This window comes from Haemorhous mexicanus, chromosome 5 (assembly GCF_027477595.1).
Source record: "Haemorhous mexicanus isolate bHaeMex1 chromosome 5, bHaeMex1.pri, whole genome shotgun sequence".
NCBI classification, from domain to species: Eukaryota; Metazoa; Chordata; class Aves; order Passeriformes; family Fringillidae; genus Haemorhous; species Haemorhous mexicanus.
Window position 1 is genome coordinate 711,055 of NC_082345.1, and position 23,659 is coordinate 734,713.

The following is a 23,659-nucleotide window of genomic DNA, read 5'->3' on the forward strand; positions in this document are numbered from 1 at the left end:
TTTTCCCTGGCATTGGCACAGGGAGGGAGTGGGAGAAAACCCCACAGACTGAACCACCTGGTTCCAAATTCACCTGGCAAACCCCCTAGCATCTGGGACTGGCTAATCGAGGTTTCCCCAGTTCAGAATGAAGGTTTGCTGGCCTTTTCCAGGCACTGGTTTGACCCTAAACTGGACAGCTCAGGCTCTCTCAGAGTAACCAAAAAGTATTTTCAGCAGCTCCTCATGAGGTTTATCTCCACATGGCTCCTGTTTGATCCCTCTGTGCCCTTGTGCATGGCAGAGCTTCCTTTTGGTGCTTTTGGTGGAGTTCTTTGTCTCACAGGGCAAGCTGGGAGATCCCCTGCTCTGAGCCAGCTCAGGGCCAGCATCTCCCAGGGAGGCTTTTCCCCAGGGCACACAGAGGGTCAGAGCCCCTGCCTGAGCCTGCTGGGTGCTCCTGGTGCCACGGGCACCTCAGATCTGGGCTGGCTCAGAGTGAGCAACTGCGGGGAAAAACGGGGGGAATGCAGGAAAACAGGGAGTGAGAGATGGGGATAGCCTGCACCAAATCCAGGGAGTGAGAGATGGGAATGGCCTGCACCAAATCCAGAGTGAGAGATGGGAATGGCCTGCACCAAATCCAGAGTGAGAGATGGGAATGGCCTGCACCAAAACCAGGGAATGGAGAGATGGGAATGGCCTGCACCAAATCCAGAGTGAGAGATGGGAATGGCCTGCACCAAAACCAGGGAATGGAGAGATGGGAATGGCCTGCACCAAATCCAGAGTGAGAGATGGGAATGGCCTGCACCAAAACCAGGGAGTGAGAGATGGGAATGGCCTGCACCAAAACCAGGGAGTGAGAGATGGGAATGGCCTGCACCAAATCCAGAGTGAGAGATGGGAATGGCCTGCACCAAAACCAGGGAGTGAGAGATGGGAATGGCCTGCACCAAAACCAGGGAGTGAGAGATGGGAATGGCCTGCACCAAAACCAGGGAATGGAGAGATGGGAATGGCCTGCACCAAAACCAGAGTGAGAGATGGGAATGGCCTGCACCAAAACCAGGGAATGGAGAGATGGGAATGGCCTGCACCAAATCCAGAGTGAGAGATGGGAATGGCCTGCACCAAAACCAGAGTGAGAGATGGGAATGGCCTGCACCAAAACCAGGGAGTGAGAGATGGGAATGGCCTGCACCAAAACCAGAGTGAGAGATGGGAATGGCCTGCACCAAATCCAGGGAGTGAGAGATGGGAATGGCCTGCACCAAAACCAGGGAGTGAGAGATGGGAATGGCCTGCACCAAATCCAGTGTGAGAGATGGGAATGGCCTGCACCAAATCCAGAGAGATGGGAATGGCCTGCACCAAATCCAGGGAGTGAGAGATGGGAATGGCCTGCACCAAATCCAGAGTGAGAGATGGGAATGGCCTGCACCAAAACCAGGGAGTGAGAGATGGGAATGGCCTGCACCAAATCCAGGGAATGGAGAGATGGGAATGGCCTGCACCAAATCCAGGGAGTGAGAGATGGGAATGGCCTGCACCAAAACCAGAGTGAGAGATGGGAATGGCCTGCACCAAATCCAGGGAGTGAGAGATGGGAATGGCCTGCACCAAAACCAGGGAATGGAGAGATGGGAATGGCCTGCACCAAAACCAGGGAGTGAGAGATGGGAATGGCCTGCACCAAAACCAGGGAATGGAGAGATGGGAATGGCCTGCACCAAATCCAGGGAATGGAGAGATGGGAATGGCCTGCACCAAATCCAGGGAGTGAGAGATGGGAATGGCCTGCACCAAAACCAGAGTGAGAGATGGGAATGGCCTGCACCAAAACCAGAGTGAGAGATGGGAATGGCCTGCACCAAAACCAGAGTGAGAGATGGGAATGGCCTGCACCAAATCCAGGGAGTGAGAGATGGGAATGGCCTGCACCAAAACCAGGGAGTGAGAGATGGGAATGGCCTGCACCAAAACCAGGGAGTGAGAGATGGGAATGGCCTGCACCAAATCCAGAGTGAGAGATGGGAATGGCCTGCACCAAATCCAGAGTGAGAGATGGGAATGGCCTGCACCAAAACCAGGGAGTGAGAGATGGGAATGGCCTGCACCAAATCCAGAGAGATGGGAATGGCCTGCACCAAATCCAGAGTGAGAGATGGGAATGGCCTGCACCAAAACCAGAGTGAGAGATGGGAATGGCCTGCACCAAATCCAGAGTGAGAGATGGGAATGGCCTGCACCAAATCCAGAGTGAGAGATGGGAATGGCCTGCACCAAATCCAGAGTGAGAGATGGGAATGGCCTGCACCAAATCCAGAGTGAGAGATGGGAATGGCCTGCACCAAAACCAGGGAGTGAGAGATGGGAATGGCCTGCACCAAAACCAGAGTGAGAGATGGGAATGGCCTGCACCAAATCCAGAGTGAGAGATGGGAATGGCCTGCACCAAATCCAGAGTGAGAGATGGGAATGGCCTGCACCAAATCCAGGGAGTGGAGAGATGGGAATGGCCTGCACCAAATCCAGAGTGAGAGATGGGAATGGCCTACACCAAAACCAGAGTGAGAAATGGGAATGGCCTGCACCAAAACCAGGGAGTGAGAGATGAGGATACCCTTCACCAACCCCTCTGGTGGTGGCTGGTGCCCACAGAGTGGACATTGCCAAGAGATTTGGGAATAAATCCAGATCCTGGCAGCAGACAGTGCCCACCAGGCCAGGAACACTTGCTTCTAGTCCTTTCCAAAGTGTGGTTTGTTAGCTAGCTACTAAAACTTTCAGGAAGTCTCAATGCCTGTAGCTGAAACAAGGCAGAAGTCTGTTTCAATAAACTTCAAAGTGGCATTGAGGGTTTTTATGCATTGTATTTTGTGAAGGCATTTGCTTCCAAATTGTGTTAACAAAAATATGTTGTTTGACAGATATCATCTCAGCAGACAGGTTGCCTAATCTGTTTTATTGACAAATTGACTTATTATTTGATCAACTTGAATATAGTCTTCAAGATATACTTCCATTATAAAAAAAGTACATGGAACAGAGAATAATGTGTTTAGTCCATCATCTGCTTTCAGCTGTCATTTAAACATTGGTGTGTCTGTGAGAAAAGAAAAAAGTTATCCAGTTGTTTTGATCATGCTGTCAGAGCTGTCTGTATTGTCTGGGGGGAATGCCCATGTAATTTCTTCCTCCTTGATACGATAATATCTTGACCCTCCCCATTCAGTCGAAGAAAGCAGGTTAGCATGGCTCTACCCACCACCTACATGAAGTTTCAGATTCTATCAGGAGAGAAACAAAGCATCTCTGGGAGCCAGAATCACTTATACTTCACTTCCTCTGTCTGCTCTTTCAATGGGACCAGGAAACAAAGTGAAGTTTAAAGGTTTCCCTCACTGCAGTCAGAAATGCTTGTTTTAGAAAAAATAAAATTCTAGGCTGTTGTGTTGCTGTCTTTTCATTAAGGGGGGGCGAGGGTGGGCTGTTGGTTATATTTATTTTTAAGCCAATAAGTTCCACTTGAAAAGTTCCAAAAGTATAAAGAACAAAACCCAAGTCAGATCCATATGACTTCAGGAAAGAAGGCAGATGTGACAGCTTTAAGGGTGTTCCTCAGGACATTGTTTGGGAGCCTTTCCTGTGTCCTCTGCCTTGCTGCCTGGGTTGGATGGGAGGGATCCTGCTGGTCCCTGCCCTGTGATGCACAGGCACTGAGTGAGTGGGATCAGACAAGATTGAAACCTGGACCTGCAGACACAACCTGCTGCCTTTGGCTGTTTGCTCTTGAAACTTATCACCAGAAATAAATTCATACTTGGGAGCAAGGCAGGCACTGCAAAGAATTCCTCCATTTAGCCCATTTCTGGGTGTCAGTCCCAATTTGTCTGTTTGCAATTACACTCGCAGTAGGTGGATCAGCTCCACTAGAGATAATTAAACAGACCCTGTTTTGTGATAAAAAAAATCCCTCTGGATTCCAGATAATTACCAGTGTTGAAAATCTTAGCCCTTTACAATCAAATGGAATAGACTTTTCATTGGGAAAGTAAATGCACAAACTGAATTTAAAAACCCCTTAAGTCGTCAATACAAAGGAAAATTATTTTCTTCTTCTTGTTTAACTCAGTGGATAAATATATCCTTGGAGGGAAGCTGAATAGGCTTTTGATGCACAAAAGCTGGATTTTGATAAAATGAAGCTCCTGGAAGAAGCCCCAAATCCAAACAGTTGTGTTAAAAATATGGGAGCTCTAGAAGTGACACCGAAATCAGCCCCTGAGCTGTCCCATCCCTGTCTGGTTTAGCAGAGCACAGATCTGACTAATGGAAACCTGGCCACAGAGAAAAAAACAAACCCAAACCACCCACAATTTGCTCATCTTTGGGGTTTTTTTTCTTCCTATTTTTTTAAACTGCAGACACTTAATGCCATGCTTGTCTGAGAGCTTTTCCTGTAGCTAATAATACTTTGCACTGTAGTGCCTTTAATCCAAAGATCTCAAAGTGCTTTGCAGGCATTAATGAATTAAACCTCATAACACCCCTTTGAAGTAGGCATTATTATAGCAGTCTTAGAGATGGGCTGAGTAATTCTCCCTGAAGTTGTGGAGCAAGTCCCTGACAGAGTCAGGAATAGCTGCTCAAGTCCTGCATCTCAGCTGCTTCTGTAACCACCCTGCCATCCTCCCAGATTAACTCTCTTAAATCATTTTAATTTTAAATAATTACTTTGATTTACTGACTGCATTTAAGCCATATCTCTGTTAAATACAAGGGGAGGCATTGATTTATCCGTGCTGGGTGAGGCATTCAGTGCTGTGGGAGCTGTGCTGATCATGTGCAGTTAGAGTGACACAAATCCCGGGGTGGGGATGCTCTGGGGGGCACGGGAGGGGCTGGGCAGGGCTGAGCTTCAGCCTGTCCTCAGGCAGCCCCACTGAGCTCCAGAGCTGGGCTGGCACCTCTGGCAGCCCCAGTGAGCCCTGCACAGCTCCAGAGCTGGGCTGGCACCTCAGGCAGCCCCACTGAGCTCCAGAGCTGGGCTGGCACCTCAGGTAGCCCCAGTGAGCCCTGCACAGCTCCTCCAGCCAGGCTGGCACCTCTGGCAGCCCCAGTGAGCCCCACGGAGCTCCAGAGCTGGGCTGGCACCTCAGGCAGCCCCACTGAGCTCCAGAGCTGGGCTGGCACCTCAGGCAGCCCCACGGAGCCCTGCACAGCTCCAGAGCTGGGCTGGCACCTCTGGCAGCCCCACTGAATCCTGCACAGCTCCTCCAGCCAGGCTGGCACCTCTGGCAGCCCCACTGAGTCCTGCACAGCTCCAGAGCTGGGCTGGCACCTCAGGCAGCCCCACTGAGCTCCAGAGCTGGGCTGGCACCTCTGGCAGCCCCAGTGAGCCCTGCACAGCTCCAGAGCTGGGCTGGCACCTCTGGCAGCCCCAGTGAGCCCTGCACAGCTCCAGAGCTGGGCTGGCACCTCTGGCAGCCCCGCTGAGCCCTGCACAGCTCCAGAGCTGGGCTGGCACCCAGCTGAGCACAGAGACTGCCTGGAATCACCAGCAGCACTGTCCAGGGGTGGTCATTGCACTAAAAAGGGTCCCTGTGGCACAGCCATGCCCATGCCAGCAGGTGACACACACCTGGGGACACAGCAGCCCTCCTCCCTCCTGCCAGCAGGTTGCCCACATCACAACTATCATTCCATGCTGCCTCTGACAGCAAGTTTAGGAGGGTCCTAGAAGGTAAATGGTTGTAAATCTGCAAATAACCAACCCCAAAATCAAGAAATGGTTAATCTCATGTCCAGCAGTTCTCTCTGATCAGGTGAGTGGGTGGGAAGCCCCATCACGTCCTCCTCAGCCCTGTGGGGCATCCAGGGCTCTGAGCAGCACCTGTCTGTGCTGCAGGACAGCTCCATGTGAGCTGTGCTCCTCTCCCTGCTGCACACACGTGCTGCTGTGCCAGCAGGAAAACCACCCAGCACCCAAACCCAGCCCACCCAGCACTGGCTGACCCCTCGGGGTGCTGCACGCTGCCAGGCAGCCCCCAGGGCTGGATCCCCGAGGGGCCAGGCCAGATGTGGGCCCTGGGGGAGGTGGGAGGTGCACAGCTGTGTGAGGGCCCTGGGGTGAGGGCAATGAGCAATGCATGGCTGCAGTGCTGAGTGCAATGTTTGCATTCCCAGCTGTGTGTAGGAGTTGTGACCCACCTGGGCAGTGCCAGAAGGGCATGGCTGCAGTGCTGAGTGCAATGTTTGCATTCCCAGCTGTCTGAGGGCACTGGGACCCACCTGGGCAGTGCCAGAAGGGCATGGCTGCAGTGCTGAGTGCAATGTTTGTTTGCACGACTGAAGGCTGGACAGCAGCAGCTGCAAATCACAGCTGGAGCCTGCAGGATTTCTCCTGCATGGCCTTAGATCACATTTACTCACCAGAGAGGAGCACTCAGGAGCTGCTGCAGTGCCCTGCTAGTCCCTCCCAGAGAGGGAGGGCAGGCTGTGCTGCCACCCTGCCCAGCTGCTCCCCAGGGCTGTGCTGCAGCTGGGGCACAGCTGGTGCTCACAGGGCTGCCCACACCACCTGGGTCAGGCCAAGGATGCTGCAGGGCTGCTTTCTCTTTCCTGTCTGTGCTTAGCAAGAATCCCTGGCTGCAGTGCCCAAGTGCCACTGTAAGCCCACCAGACACCATCAGAGCATCCCAGGGGCTGAAGTGAGCTGCTCCAGCCCTCTGGCTGGTCTCAGGCAGCAGACTCCTGAGATAGATATGTTCAGGGATTGTCTGTAGCTCTGCAGCACTGCTCTCCTTGGCTGGCCCGACAGACAGACAGACAGACAGACAGACAGACAGACAGACAGACAGACAGATGCTGCCTGCTCCTCTCCCACGTTGCTTTCCTATGCATGGCTGAGTATGTCTCAGCAGAGCTCCCTGCCAGGCTCCCTGCCCTCTCTCAGTGCTGCAGAGCCCCAGTGCTGAGCTCCTGGGGAGGCACATAGGCTCCCATGACCTCGGGGGGGTCTGCTCCCTCTCCTACACACACAGCCTGCCTCCTTCCTTCTGGGGAGGAGCACGCTAATTGGCACACGTCTGTCTTTTAAAATAGTCTAATGTCATAATTATCCTCATCTTCTTCCTTCCTGCTGCAGGCAATTGCTGCAGTGTTTCAGAAGTTTTGGGGAAAAAAAAAAAAAACAAAAAAAAAACAAGCAAAACCCCCTCACAACTTGTCTAGGGAGAGAATTTGTACCACTCCCAAGGCTGGGCCGTATCACTTAAGGACACTGGAAACTTCTTTTTCACTTCAGCTGCACTCTGAGGGTTTAGCTAGCTGTCATTCCTGGTTTGGCAAAGCCCAGCCTTAGCCACACATATTACAGTTTAGATGAATCTTCAGCTTAGATTGTCTCAGGTTCTCCTTGACATTTTTCTATCACAGGTGTTGGGAACATTTTTGCCTCTGTCAGGTACCAGCCCCACCAAAGAGGAAAACAAAAAATAAAAAAAAAAAAAGGAAAAACCTTCTGAGTCACCCCATGTCACCTGCTGATCCAGGTGGGCAGCATGGGCCACGGCACCAGGGAGGGGCTCCCTTCATCACATGTGCTGGCAGTAGCACCAAAGGGATTCTGAGGAGTTGAACCATCCTGACCTTGCTGGCCTGAGCCACCACCACGTGGCTCCTCTCCAGCCCATCCCCACTGGCACGGGCCAGGGGCTCTGCAGGTGCTCCTGGCCGTACCAGGGAGCTGCCAGGGCAGATCTCTGCTTTGCTGCTGGGAGGTTTCAGGTGCCACCTCCCCAACAGGACGAGCACAGAGGACAGCCTGGCAAGCCAAAGCAGTGGGGACGGGTTCATAGGCTCTCCTCCTGCTTCCCCAAATATTGCCTTTTCCCTTCAGGAAATCTGGAACCACAGAGTGGCATCTGTCAAGCCGTAGGCACTGAGAGTAAGCACCCATCAGAATAACTTACTGTCAAAACCAGGTACAAATTCATTTCATCCCACTTGGTGCCATATGCTGCTGTCAAAACTCCATGAACTGTTTAGGCAGCATGTTGGGACATTGTGACTAACTCAGAGCACAGCTATTTTTTCTGCAGCTCGGTGTCCCTGGTTATAATTGGGCATTCCCTGGGCACAGCAGGCTCAGGGAGAAGCCAGCCTGGGCAGGGGCCACGGGGCAAACCCCTGCCCATTGTGCTGCACACTGCCCTGGCACTCTGCTCAGGACCTGCCCCTGCTCTGCTCTGACACCTGGGATTGAAAGGTGGGTGATTTCTGTCCTGTGCTTTGAGGAAAATCTTCAGTCTTGGAGCAGGCTGGTAAGCTGAGCCTAAACCTCATTTTATTTTCTGCTGCTGCAGCCCAGGTGTGGTGCTCTCTTGGCAGGAAGGTTGGCCAGCACGGCCTTGGCTGTAAGAAGTGGGAAACAGACCACAGGATAGGTAAAGAACACATTTGCTGTTTTATTGGTGCCTTGCAGGGCAGTAATACTGAAAAAGGGGAATGCAAAAGAAACAAAAAACCCAAAAACCAAAACCAAAAACCCAGGATGGTGGCAATCCACATCGTATTTTTTTTAAAGAGTACATCAACTCCTGTTTTTTTTCATTTATTGTGGCATGAATGATAACATAAAACCAAAACATGAAAATATACAACTTATATTACACTATGTGTTATGAACAAAATATAAATCTATAACTCTATGTTATATTTACATAATTATTTCTTTTATTAAATTTCAAGTGAGATGGTAGGTTGCACATACTTTGTTTTAAGCTCCAGGCATTTGATTGTCTCTATTTCTTTTCTATTTTCATTTCACTTGTAAAATCCAAAACGTTAGAAGGAGTAAGAGCTTTAGAGCCAATGGAGCTATATAAATACTGTTTCAGCAAACCAGTGACAAAAAACACTGGGGAGTAGAGAAATCAGTCAGTAGAAAAAACGAACTTGACACGTTCTTCAATCTGGGAAACTGACAAGTTAAGATAAAGTCGAAAAAATGTAAATATAAACCAAGCTAAACAGACAGCCCATGCCCTGTGAATTGAGGATACACTGAATCCACTCGGGTGGAGGACAGAGTTCTCTGCAGAACGGAGGGATGGTCCCACCAGAAGTGGTCAGACAAAGAAGGTTCCTGTGCCACACACCTGCCCTGCTGCCCCACAGCTGCCTCTCCTGGCAGCAGAGGGATTCCTGCTCAGACCTACACTTCCACGGAGTGTAATTACTGCTGATGTTACAAACGGGATGTCAGAGGCTTCTTCGGGGACAATAACAGCTCAGCTCTTTGGATTAAAAAGAAAAAGCTCTGAAAATGTGCTGTAAAAAGGTTAAAGACAATTTCCTTTCTAAAAAATGATTTAATTAAAGGCAGTCTACTGCAGTAACCAAATCTTTGAAATAATGTCTTCGAAGAAAGAATTTCTTCCATGTGCATTCATAATAAGAGGATTTGGTTACAAAACTAATTAAATGCTATAATAATAGCTAGTGTTCTTTTCTGGGGGCCTGATTAATACAGCGGAACGGTTAGATAAAGATGTTAAATGCACTTAAAAATCCTATTTTACTAATATAAGGCATGAATAAATGGAAAAAAGGATATACTCTGTGTTATTTAATTGAGCTTAGAAGCAAGTGCCTCAGTTTTTTTCCTTTCTTTTCCCCTTTTCCCCACTGCTGGAGATGCTCCTTCCCAAGCTCCCAAGATGCATGGTGCCTTCCCCCATTCAGGAGGAGGTGCCTGACCCCCCCAGGCAGCCCCCAGGAGCATCCTGCCTCGCCAGCTTCCAGGGAAGAGAGGAGCAGAGCCCACCCTGGCATCAGGGCCTCCAGGAGCTGCGAGGTCAATAAATCCTGATCCCTTCTAACCTGGTTTTTCTACCTGCGCCGGGGCACAGAGCCCAGGAAAAAAAAAAAAAAAGGAACAAGACAAGAAGATAATTTTTATAAATGCATATTTTGCTTTTTTGTTTTTTAGGTTTTCTTTCCCCAGAAAACTCAAGAGGGACAAACAGTACCCTATTTTCAAATCTGGTCTTCAGCTGCTGAAGGATATGTGGGTGCTCATCCTCGGACCTCAGCAAACATTAGCATGGGCATGAAGCATTTTGCTGGTTTGGAACCCCAGAGCCATCTTTGAAAAATTTGTGTCTTCATCTTTTGGCCTCTTTTTTTTTTTCCTTTTCAACATTTCTGCATCAGTTTCAGACTCCCCAAGGTGGAGGAGGGGGACAGTGCCACAGCAGCCCGTTCCCTCAGCCCCAGGGAAGGGCAGGCTGGGCACAGCCTCAAGGGAACCTGCATGGAGCTGTCACCCTGCCTGGGGCAGGGGGCAGCTGGGAGGGCTTTGTCTGACCCCCTGTGCCAGGGACACCAGGATGGGGACACCAGGCTGGGGACAGCAGGCACTGCCATCCTTAGAGCCTAGGGACACCAGGCTGGGCACACCAGGCTGGGCACAGCAGGCTGGGCACAGCAGGCAGTGCCCACCCCTGGTGCCCCCCAGGCTCCCCCAGGGGATTCAGGCTGGAGCTTGGTCCCACTGAAGCCCAAGGGCCCCTTCCCAGCGAGCTGTGCCAGCTCCAAGCCCCCTGGCACCTACCTGGAGCTAAAACAAAGTATCCTGGTGGGCCAGAGTGGCACAATTAAACCAGAGTCTCTCAGCTGTGGTGGAGATCAAGCATCCAGCAAATGTGAGGTGAACCCACAAGAGTCAGAAGTAATTTGTTCACAAAGACAGGGAACAAATTTGAAAGTTTAAAAAAAATAAAATAAAAAGGAGCAAATATCTGTTTTCACATTGTACATAGTAATGATATAAAAACAATTGTCTATTTCTTTTTTCTTCCTTCTTATCCAAACAGAGTGCTTCAAAAAAATTGGCTCTAGATGACTGGTGTAATTAAATAACTAAAATGAGTGATGAGAGAGCAGAAGTTAATTAAGATTGAAAACAACACTCCCATTAATTCACTCCATCATAATAAACATCAGAAGTTGACATGGCTGGGGCCAAAATTAAAATAAAAGAAAGAGAAATGGTGTGAGCAGAAGAAGCGATTTGTTTTCATATGTATATATATATATATTTATATATATATAAAAAGGTAAGGTGGGGAGGGGTATCCATTTTAAATAGCCTAACAGCTTCATTTGCTGCACTGCCAAATTAGAACAGAATAAAATAAAGTTAAAAAAGGGGGGGGGTGTAAATAAATTATACATAATTTACTAATCTGGGAACAGCTGACCATTATTATTATTATTATAATTACCATTCAACACTAGCAAGAAGAGGCAGTTCAACTGAAAGAAAAACCCCAACACAGTCATAAAATACAAACAAAAAAGAACCCTCTCTGACACGGAGGATATGATCAGCTACTCCAAGCATAATTTCAGAGCAAATCTTCTGAGAGAGAGAAAATAGAAAAGAATTTTTCAAAGCAGAGGTGGAAATCCAAATGGGGAGAACAGAGAAAAAGAAAGGAGATGTAGCAGGGTGCAACTGTCACGTGCCCAATCATGGGAGTATTGTCCTAAGTGTTGGATGGCATTTGCTTTTTGCTTTGCACGAGGTCTGCAGAGGTCAGGTTACACTTCAAGTGGGATTTCCAGAGGCAAAGAAAGGCATTCCCCCTGCCACCTGTCCTGGTCATGGTCCTGCACCTGGCACCAAGGGCTGAATTTGCCTGCTGGAGGGACTGCTTGCACAATCAGGGCTGCCAGGCAGGGCTGAGCAGGGTTCTGTGAGTGCTGGCCTGGGATCTCACTGCCACTGAGGGCTGAGGGCTACCTTCACAACTTAGAGGGGATAACAACAGCAGTGCAGCTCCCAAGGGGACAGGAACTCACTGGGAAGCAACACAAAGTTGGCATCCTCAGCTGAAGAAAGAATTCAGAGGAAGGGGCTGCCTCAGCACGATGCCAAGTCCTTCCTCTGCAGGGCACGGGGCAGCTCCCAGAGCCCTCCTCTCGCTGGGCTGCCCGAGGAAGGCAGAGCTGCCCAGGCAATGGGAGAGCTCCCCAGCAAGGCTGGGAATGGTCTAGCACAGAGAATGGTTAGCTGTGAGGATGATCAGCTGGGAGAGGCAGCAGCGAGGGAAGCTCAGCACTGCACCGCTCTGGGCTCCTGTAACCCCAGCTGGAATTTGGGAATCTCCTCACAGCCATCAGCCTGCCTTCCCACACAAACGCCCCACTGGTGAAAGAAGTCAGTGGGAAAAAAAATTGCCTTTTGAATCAGAAATCAGAACTCAGCCACCCTGAAGGGAGGAGTTCATCAGAACTGGGCCTGGTTGGGGGCACCTTAATTAAGCTCAGCACTTGGTAACATTTCCAGTTGCTGTGTCCCGTGCAGAACAAACCCCATTCTGGACAAGCCTTTGATGGTGTTGATGCTGCCACTTGAAGTGCAAACTAAAAGTAAAGGTTTCTTACAGACCAAGTCCCTTGGAGGGTGCAGGACTTCATTCTGGAACATGCTTTTTGCTCACAATAGTCCAAGATTATTCTTATTAGTACCATAAACACGCACACATGAAAATCCAAGACCATAAAATATTTTTTCTCTAAATTTCTTATGTCTCTCTCTCTTTTTTTTTTTTTCACCTGAGAACAGCACCTACAGTTTCCTTTAAAAAGCAAAAGCAAAAGCAAAAATATATGTCTAATCTCACCAGCTGCTGGTATATCAGGTTCTTCAAGGGATTGTCTAAGATATAACACTGTCCTAACTTAAGACAGAGCAAGAAGCAAATGAAAAGCCAAAGGAAAACAAAACAAGAAGAGACCAACCTAAAAAAAGCAAATTGGACTAGTTCAGCGCTTTAGTACAAATTTGGCACTTGCTCAAAGACTCAGTATGGTGTGCAACTGATGAAGAGAAGTCCTCTCTTGAAAGGAAATGCTCGTTGGGGTTAACAGAAAGACTCCCCACTTCCTTCCTTGCCAGCCACGCGCACAGGCACGCACACACACACACTTCTGACCCAGATTTGACAGGGAGAGGAGGAGGAGGAAGAGGAAGAAGAGGAAGAGGAGGAAGAGACAGAGGGGGTTAAAAGGAATTTTATCTTTTTTTTTCCTGTCAGGTGCATTACCAAAAAAAAAAAAAATTATTTCTCTTTAAACTGTAGCACAAAACAACAAAACACATTCACAAGCCACTTGTTGGCACTGTGTACCTGAGTGAGAATTTCTAGAACATTGTAGAACAAACAGCCATAAAGTTTATTTGAAAAAAAAATAATAATAATAAAAGGTCAACGGGTAAGACTTCAGTGCTTGGGTATAGCAGCTGAATTACTGGCATTATTTTACCCATAGCTTATATCATTCTGTTGTTGTCGTCGTCGTCTTTGTTTCCTTTCTTCTGAGCCTTTTGTCTTCTGTTGCAGGCTGATGTCTATTAGTCAGCTGATGTCCCAACTAGTTAAGACTAACAGTTAAAGTAACAGTCAGTGTATGAGAAAGTTAATGTGCTTGGCCACTGGCAAGGATCAACCAGCTGGGGCTTTATTGATCGATCTGTTTCCTTTCCTCCTCGAAGTCCCGCGTGCGAGCGGCGGCCCCGATCAGTTGGCCTGGCCCGCCATGTGGTTTTCACTGTCACTGCCATAGTCTGCATCGGGGTCCTCCTCCTCCTCGTCGTAGTCGTCGTAGACGTCGCCGTTGGCCTCGTCGGGCTGCAGCTCCTCCTTGACGAGCGGCTCGTCGCCCTTGGGCCCGTAGGCGCCGGGCAGCGCGGGCAGGCCGGGCTCGGGGCTGCTGGACACGCTCGAGTGCTCCGAGGGCAGGTGGGGCGAGGGCATGCCCGCCATGGCGATGGCTCCCGGGTACACCACGCCCGCCGTGGCCAGCGGCAGCTGCGCCTGTTGCCTGCGGGAGAGACAGCTGTGAGAGGACGCGCCACAAAACTACCTGCACGTGCACCTTTCCAGGGTGAAACAGGAGGAAGCTTCATTTCTGGCTCCAGTATTTATGGATTTCCAAAAGTGGCAGTAAATTAAAAAAGGACACCTCTCCAATGACACTAAACTAACCAACAATCCATCAGATTTCTCCTCCTCCATAAAAAAACCACAAAACAATAATTATTTACATTAAGTACCTCACAGCGGCAGCTGCGCCTGTTGCCTGCCGGGAGGAGAGCACTGTTAGGAGATATGAAATAAACCGACCTGAACTTGCAACTTCCTAAGGTAAAAAAGAAGGAAGTTTAATTTCTCACTCCAATATTTACGGATTTCCAAAAGCGGCAGTAAATTAAAGAGTGACAGTGCCACCTCTCCAATGACACTAACCAACAATCCACTGAATTTCCCCTCCTCCATGAAAAAATACAAAACAATAAATTATTTACATTAAGTACATAAAAAAAATTTGTTACAAAACTATAAACATCAAAAAACATAAAAAAAAACCTTAAAAAAACCAAAACAACAGGAAAGAGTGCAGGGGGTTGGAACACAAGGAGGGCGAGCTCAATGGCAGAAACTCTTGGGCAGGAACAGGAATTCTTGCACCAGCATCCAAAACTCACTGAGCCATGCTCCACAAACAAACCAGATCAACTCCACTGATAGAAAACCCCACCTCTGAAAGCATCTCTAGCTGTACCTGAGCTCCAAAATGAACCCAAATCAATTCCACTGACAAAACCCCACCTCTGAAAGCATCTCTAGCTGTACCTGAGCTCCAAAATGAACCCAAATCAATTCCACTGACAAAACCCCACCTCTGAAAGCATCTCTAGCTGTACCTGGGCTCCACAGCTTCAGCTGGCCTGCTTGTGGGGGAAATGTCTTTTCTGCATCAGCTTGGTGCCACCCAAAAGTAAACATGCTTGCCAGCTGTGGTCCAACTTAAAACCCGAATATTTTGAAAAGCTTCCTGTCCAGCCTGCTCTTAGGAGTGGGCACTAGAGTCACAGTAACCAGACATACCCTGCCAACAGGAGAGAGGCAGCAAGGTCTGGGCAGACTGCACAGGACTGGGAAGGTGCTGCAGGAAAATGCCTCTGGATGAGGAGAAAGCAGAGACAGCGCTCACTCCACATTCCTTCAGGGAGCTGCTCATTACCAGGGAGGGAACAGGGGGCTTTCTGGGCCAGGATGAGCCTACAGGATGGGTCACTAAAGGAAGGTGAGAGTTTCCACAGGGAGCAGCCCTTGTGAGAAGCAGACTCTCTGAAGGAAGGTGGCTAAAACTGGGAAAAGGCAGACTTAGAAGGGAAGCGGGCATTACTGGAAAATAAATAAAAAACTAGGAAACAACACGAGCATTTGAGAAAATTTCCTACTACAGGATGCCTTTACACAGCGTCTAAGCCTTGGAAACCTGTCTGCAGTAATGAAAGAAGAATTATTCCAGGGCACAGAAATTGCCTTAGCATCAAGAACACTAGCTGTGTTATACCAGTGTTTGTTTCCCTGAGAAGCCTCAGAGTCCCGACAAGCCCAGAGGTTTAAAATTCATGCTGCTTTTGTTGCCTTCCTGCATGAAGTAATTCCATTGCAGTAATTCTGTTCAGTACATGCTGCACATTGTAATGTCATCAGCAGTGTGTCCATCTGCACTGAAAAGCCTTGCCACAGGAGACAGGGCAGAGTCTCTTGAGATGAACATTCTTAATTAAGAATGAAACCCTTCCCTGTTCCCCTGCCTGCCTGTGCCCTGGCTGCACAGTAAGCCTCACATAGTACAGTGATCCTGAAAGGCTCTCCTCTGCCAAGCAGCTTTATACTCCTTTGGAATTGCTTGCTGCATTTTCAGATACTTCCTGCCTGCCATCCAAGCAAGGCCTCCCTCCACAGAGCCCCTCTTTCCACGTTTCTGAAACAACCCAAGCTGTCTCAGCTGAAGATACAGCTCTTAAAGTAGGGAGCAGATCTAATTTGCATTTTATTCTTAATTCAGGAGGAAGGCTTTTGTTTTCTGGAGTCAGCATCCCTGCAACAAGATTCAGCACACTTAACCTGGTTTTAATATTTAACAATAGGAACACTTTGCACTTAAATGGTGCTTTTCAGAGTGCTTTTCAAATATTAAGTAATTTAAGAACAGAATGTTTCCACCTCTGTGGGATGTCCAGCCTAGAGGATCTTGCAGCAGTCCTCAGACACTAAAGTATGAGGGCTCTCAGCAGGCCATGCCTGACACGCTACCACTGAACACGAGGACACTGAAATAGGGACCATTAAAAAATTCCCACCCCTTCCCACTGGGATGGCTCCAGCACAGCCACAGCCCCTGCTGAACCAAGCACTTGCTGAGGTGCCCAGGCAGGAGCTGGGCTGGTGTTTGGGAGGCTGGCACTAAAAGAGCTGTGCTGGGGGATGCAGCAGATGGGGCACCCAAGCCAGGAGGGCAGGGCTGTGACTGCTGCCTGCAGCCACGGGCCACTCTGACAGCTGCTTCCAGCAAGATTTCACCCTGGGCTCTGCCCCAGTGCAAATTACCTCCCGAAATGCCTTGATTTCAATGTCAGCCCTGTTTGGAAAGCTGAATTTCTGCAGGCAGAATGTTACAAGGTTAATTTTTCCCCATGATGAGGCATGCATGTTAACCAGATAAGCAGCGTTTGGGGGGCTCTGTTGCCACCTATTCTTTTCCATAAAGCCCCCTCCTCTTTTTTAATCTCTTGATGCCAAATGTTGGCTGACTTCCCTGTGTTTGTTTCAGTGCTTACCACTGGGATCACTGGACCTGCCAGCACCACAGGGTTAAGCAGCTCAAATTTCTCTGCTGAGCAGCTTATTCTAACAATGCACACTGTAGCTGTTTAAAGCACAGGCTGCTGACACTGAACAGCCACTGGATAGATGCTCTCTCCTTTACTGCTACTTCCAGCCATTAACTGAAGAGATGTGCACCCCAGTTAATACTGAAAGGATTCCAAACTCAGATGAAACAGAACACAAATTCCATTATTTCAGGGGGTCGCTCCTGCTGCTGGTTTTGCTTTTTTTTTAGGATCCCAGTGTAGCTTTTAATTTTCTCATGTGAATACAGAAATATTGTGGAATATTTGATTACTTTGGATTCTTTTTGATCTGCCGTAACCAACACCAAGGAATATCTGGAGAAGGAAAATATATGCTAGTTTTCTAGGCATATTTTATTCTAATCATATCAAACTGATCTATTAGCTGTTTATCAGAACTGGCCTTAAAATTTCTGCTGAACAGGAAGCATTTAACTTGCTGGACTGTAAGACACTCCCTGGAAGGACAAATGAACATCGCAGACATGATGGGAATACAGCTTGGCATCAATCAACTGAGCCATGTCCCTATTCCAGCCCAAGTTCAGTGTGCTCAGCAGTCCTTTTGCAGACCACTTGCCACAGATCCTACTGAATGCAAACTTCTTTTTTGGCTTTTGGATCCCGAGGCACTACCACAGATTCCTTCAGATACTCTCTCTGAGGCCTCATAATAGTTGCAAGGCTTTTCTATTTTATAGAAATAAGTGTCATTAGAAAATCCTAAAGCCTTTTTGCCCATGATCAGAGTGGAAATGGGACAGGTGGCTGAGGTGGTGAGTGTAAAACAGAGCCAGCAAAAAGGTTCCTAGAGCTGCCCAGCCTCCTCTGGAACACTGTGCAGTGCAGTACAGCTCTCACTTTCTGTCAGCAACACCGAACGCTCTCCCCAGTAAACTGCGGTAAAGAATGAAGATTTCCCCCTGGTTTTGTCAGTTTTGGGGTGGAATGAGGGCGTGGTGTTAGTTTTGGGGTGGAATGAGGCCGTGGTGTCAGTTTTGGGGTGGAATGAGGGCGTAGTGTTAGTTTTGGGGTGGAATGAGGCCGTGGTGTCAGTTTTGGGGTGGAATGAGGCCGTGGTGTCAGTTTTGGGGTGGAATGAGGGCGTGGTGTCAGTTTTGGGGTGGAATGAGGGCGTGGTGTTAGTTTTGGGGTGGAATGAGGGCGTGGTGTCAGTTTTGGGGTGGAATGAGGGCGTGGTGTTAGTTTTTGGGGTGGAATGAGGGCGTGGTGTCAGTTTTGGGGTGGAATGAGGGCGTGGTGTCAGTTTTGGGGTGGAATGAGGGCCCTACCCGACGTTGAAGTACTGCCTCATCTCCTGGCGCCGGTTGCGCATGATGGCCTTGTACTCGCCGATGCGCAGCTTCTTGCCGTCCACCAGGCACGTGCGCTTGGGCCGGGGCTTGTACTTGTAGTCTGGGTACTTCTCCAGGTGCTGCTTGCTCAGCCGGGCCTGCTCCTCGTAGTATGGCTGCTTCTCTAGGTTTGTCATAGCTTTCCAGCGAGATCCTGCCACCAGAACACAGAAAAAGGAGATAAAAAAGGAGATGAGATGCACTCATCCCCTGCCGCTGCCAGGCAGGAAAACAAGTGGGTCGCCCAGAAGAAGACACCCAAGGCATTTGGCTTTGGGCTGGGAATCTGTCAGAGCTTCCAGGCAGGGTTCTGCTCTGGTTTGTTTTTGACTCATAAACCTCCTGGGGACGGCCAAGATGCAGAGAGAGGTGGCACTGGAAATTCTGACCCAATATTTTACTGAGATTTATCTACCTTACAAAGCCTTTCAGGTGGGCAGTAAAACCACGATCCTGACAACAGGCAACCCCTGACACTGTTCCAGGAAACAAGGCAGTGTATTTTGGAGGGATGGACACAGAGCCTGCTCTGCTGTGGCCCCACATTTCCCCTGGCCACGTGCCTGTTCACAGCTCCTGTTCATGGAAAGCTCCACTCCATGGGCTGCTGTCTGTGACCCACAGCTGGATCAAGGCATCAGGTCTGGATAGGCACAAGTCCACAGCCTAATCCTTCTGACAAACACTGGCTCCTCCTGGCTCCCAGGCTGGTGGTCGGGAGAGGAGCTGACTGTAAATGCTCTGCAGTCAGGCCCAGCAGCCTGCAAAGACCCTAAAGCACTGCCCCTGCAAGCTATAAACTATCCCACATGTGTCACTGGGGTTTTAACTCCAGGACCAAGTGCTGGGAAACACTGCCAGCCCCAGCTGAAAGAATTTACTGTGTCATGAAGGGAAAAGCACTGGGCTACTGGCCCTTCTCTCCCAGGAGCTGCACTATGGCTTCATTGCTGGCAGCCCTGTTTGCTGACTGTGCTAACCTGGACATCTGAGACATAGTAAAGACTTCAGAATTGTTTTCAACTGCCTGCTGAAAGTTATAAACTAATATTTCTTAAAGGATATAATATGGGAGCAGGAAGTGAAAGTTCTTGAATCAGTTGCCCCATTTTATTTTTCCATTAAATATAGAAGTGCTTCAGGGTAAGATACATTTCATATAACAGGAATACTTCAAGCTGTGAAACCTGTGGCCTAAAAAGAAAACTTTATTGGAAAATAGTCAAGTTTTTCCCACTGGAAAAATGTTTGAATAGTTTCTCAGTGTAATGGGTTCATAATGCCATATGTCATACTTGACTTCCTCTTGTTCCTCATTTTTATGGTCAGCTCATGCTACTCCTCAGGCTGGTCTTATCCCACTGTGCCCCCAAGACTTGCAGTGGAGGGAGCACAGTTATCCTTTCCCCAGGAAAGAAAACACTTTCACTCCCTCTAGAAAGGCCCCTTCTGATTATTGACACCATTTTCCCCATTGAATCTTCACTCCATGCTGCAGTCTGGGCTTCCAGAGAGAAGGGCTGGCAGCAGCTGCCCTCACATCCAGAGATGAGCAATGTATGAACACTGATGTCTTTGTCCTGAGAAGGGGCAGTGGGCACGCCCTTCTCACTGCTTTGAACTCAGACCCATCTCTTTTCATCCTCTTTACAGCATACAGAGATCCCCAGCTAGTCCTGGAATGGGAAGGAGTTTAATGACACTGATATTAGCTTAGGCCCAGCACCAGAAGTGCCTGTTAGGGTCTGGACTGAAACTGCTGCACGTCCCCTCTAATGGCACCCAGAGGAAGTGTCTGTGCCTGGGCACTGGTGCCAGGGCTCTGTGCTACACAGGGCAGCACCCCTGGGACCAGAATCCTGCTCAGCTGCTTGGGCTCCTGCACAGAAATGATTCCCAGCTTTTCCTGGCAAAGAGAGTGGCTGGAAAAATGACACTGACTTTCCTCCTGGACTTGGGGATGAATGACACAGTGACTGTCACAACACTGCACAGAACCTGAGTGAGCTCCCTGCTCACCATCTGTGTGGGAAAGCTTCCAGTGGGACAGGCATGCAGGGCTTTTCTGCTTGACCATGGAACAGGAGCCCCTTCCCCTCCCTGGATGCATGCAAAACCACAAGCAGGATTCCAGCACAGCTCTCCTTGATGTGGTGGCCAAAGCACTTAGGAAAAAAACCCCAAATTCAAAGGCTTTGCAGCACCAAGCACAGCTCCTGCCCCTCAGCTGAGCCAGGGCAGCCAGGGCTGTGCCCACACAGCTGTGTGTGACTGGCAGCACATCTGGAGAGGGCCAATCTTTGAGTCCAGGGCAGAGGAGAGATGCCCTCACCCCTGCCCAGACACTTGTGCTCCAGGCACATGTGTGCAAGGTTCAGAGCTCTGCTCACTGCTCACTTGAAGCCAAGTTCCTCTGACAAGAATTTTCAGCTGTTTGCAATGTTCTCTACCTTTCAGTGCATTAGACTGACATTTTTCAATCTGAGCACCTGCATCAGGCTGATTTTATGTTTAAAAACATTCTCATCTAGACAAACCCTTGTATAATGTATAGGTATGTGTACACATTCAGATAAACACACATATACATTCCAAGAGAATTTCTGAAGCTAGTAATTAACTTCGTTTTTCCACTAAAATCTTTACGTAGATTTCTCAGTGAAATTAATTAAAATATTTACTGAAATATCTAAACAATGCATTATTAAATTGACAGGGTCCAGCAGTCCCAGTTTAGCACTCTTTTAACAATTTACTAAAAAAACCTTTATCCACAAGTTTAAGTTGCAATGAACAGATGGATGACAAACGTATGCACAGATGAATTTAGTGACAAATCCGTGTATCTCATTTTTATGCTCAAAACATAATACCACAGTGTCAAACATAATCCCTAGAGAATTCTAGTGCTGGGAAGGGCACCTCCCCTCATTTTACTAAAAAAATGACCCTCGATTGGTAGAACTCTAGCTAAGTTACTCTGTGTGACAACAAGCTCTGTGACCTCAACTGTAGCAGTGCTGCTGGGAAAATGGGAAGGAGAAATTGTGGCTTTCTAATAAGGAGACTCTAATACCTGGCTGAACTGTGAGCTCTAATTGGTCACCCTGTGCCAGTTAACAGACAGCTCCCTGCTGGCTTCAAAAGCCTGGCCTTTTGCAGCTGAGGGAAGAACTTTGTAATGTTTCTGTCAAGAAGGAAGATGCCAGGACATCCCTCTCTATTGCACACGTAGAATGAGAAAAAAAATCAAATGTGATGCTGTAAAGAAATAGAAACATCATCTTTCACTGTCTCAGACCTTGCTTTTCCCCATATCTGGCAGCAAAACAGAGAGTTTGGAGTCAGCTATACTGTCTGTCACCTCAACAGGATCTGTAATGAATTTGCACATTTTACTCCAACTACTGTATATCTAATCAGAAAAAGATGTCTCCATATCTCCCTGATCTAGCGCCAAATAGTAAAAGGTGATTCCTTATGTTAACAATTTCAGCAGAATGGCTTATTAAAACCAGATTTTAGGGTATTATAAAATGCTTAGAAGCCCTTTAAAATGTCAACCAGGATCCCCAGAGACTGCATAAAATGTCAGCCCAGCTCAAGTGCCTGTTTTAAGCAGAATGAATTAGCAGCGTGCTGTCGGAGGTTGTTATCCAAAACAATCAGTTAAGAGGGAAAACATCAAGCTCTCTTTGTACTTTCTATATGAAAAGGGCCATTCAGAATGATCTTGTAGATTTCTGAGGCTGATTACCTAAAAACAGGTTTAACCAGGTCTACTCTCAATTTAGAAACAGACCAAAACTATTACTGCCCTGTCCCCCAGCTAATCACATCATACACCTCTGACCAGTGTAATCACTCTTAACCACTATAGGGTTCTATTGCCATCAACAGAACCAATTTAGCCTTCTAATCCTGTTCCCATAACTAATCTAATCATCTCGTACCACCCTTTAAATCATGGGTTAACATCACCACGTCTGCCATCCGTGGCAATACATCTTGCTTCTCCAACCAATTTATCTCGTTTCCACATGGCCCCTGCTAACTTTTCATAAAACCACTCTAATCAAGGGAAGCCTCGAACCTCTGACCAGTCTAAAGCTGGCTTATTTACCAGCCCTGCAGCTGGTTAATGCTGCCAGTGGAACTGCACTCATCTCCTGAGCAGCCTGCAAAGCCACTGAGATCTGTGGCACAGGTAAACACGTTCCCTGCTTAGCCACTGGCCTGAGGGATGCCTAGGTGCTCTAGCTGTCTTTATTTGTAAAAATACAACATCTCTAATTTGGTCACAGATGTATTATTTTTCTGCTGAGAAGTAATTCACTGGCCTCAGTGAGCCTCAGTCACCTGCTGCATCATTCAGCACAGCACAGAGGAGTAACTTTGGACACAACATGGTCCTGAGAATCTGAGCAAACACTGACCAGTTGGAAGAATTTGGCATGAGATTCAGCAGATGATGCTCATGACAAATATTGATCAGGATGGGAAGAGCAGGAAATATGGAAATCAGGGTTTTTTAAAAATTCTTTTCGATGTACAAAGAATGAAGAACCACCCACTGTAGGAGAAGATCTGGTTCAAGAACCTGAAGGGGCACAAATCCGTGGGACCTGCTGAGATGCATGAGCAGGACCTGAGGGAACTGACAGATGAACTGGCTAAGCCTCTGTCCATCTAGTGGAGAAGCTCTGGCAGTCTGGTGAAGTTTGTGATCTCTGGAAAAGGAGAAACGTAACCCCCATGTCTAAAAAGGAAAACCCAGGAACTACAGGCTACTCCACCTCTCCTCTGTGCACGGCACAACCGCCAGCACAATCTCAGTAACTACAAAGAGGATTTCAGGCTGTGGGTAATGCACACTGCTGGGCAGCACAGGGGAGCCTCCCCTCGCTGCTCTGGCCGCAGTGACAGAGGGCAAGAGAGAAAGAAACCATTCTGTTCCGTCAGGCCTCGGCGGGACTCGGCCAGAACCTTCTCCAGCCCGCTCTTACCTAGGATCTTGCTGATGTTGGAGTTGTGCATGTCGGGGAAGGCCTGCAGGATCTTCCTGCGCTCGTCCTTGGCCCACACCATGAAGGCGTTCATGGGGCGCTTGATGTGCGGCTCGTTGCTGCCGCGCCCCGCGCGACTCCCGGTAGATCCGCGACTCCGAGACCCCCGCGCTTCCTGCAAGGCAAGGCACAGGGCTCCACTCTGCTGCAGCACAGCTCCTCTGCCAGCAGCAGCCAGCTGCCAGCTGCACGCTCCGTGAGCCAGCACGCCCAGCAGGCAGTGGCTAATACACTGAGTACTGCCCGGTTCAGTCATTCTGGTCATGCAGTAGCACACACCTGACAGGGAGTGCTCATTGCTTTCAAATACAAAGTGTTGCACAGCTTTTCTGAGCCATCTTCTACTGCTGAATTACATAAACCAAATACATACTTATCAATGCAGCTTTACTTTTTATTTTCATCCTTTCTTGCTTACAGAATGCTGGTGATACTATGTCACCTTTCTGTGACAGAAAGGGTGTGATAGA

General features: G+C 48.6%; 1 protein-coding gene across 1 annotated transcript in view; it reads right to left on the minus strand.

The window, feature by feature from the left end:
* Positions 1-8,429: 8,429 nt before the first annotated feature.
* Positions 8,430-23,659, minus strand: part of SOX5 (SRY-box transcription factor 5) — a 297,551-nt gene continuing 282,321 nt past the window's right edge. The window contains 4 exon segments of the mRNA XM_059847991.1: positions 8,430-13,881; positions 18,061-18,277; positions 23,130-23,259; positions 23,261-23,304. Of these exon segments, the coding sequence (XP_059703974.1) occupies positions 13,578-13,881; positions 18,061-18,277; positions 23,130-23,259; positions 23,261-23,304 (695 nt within the window). The 3' untranslated portion in view covers positions 8,430-13,577.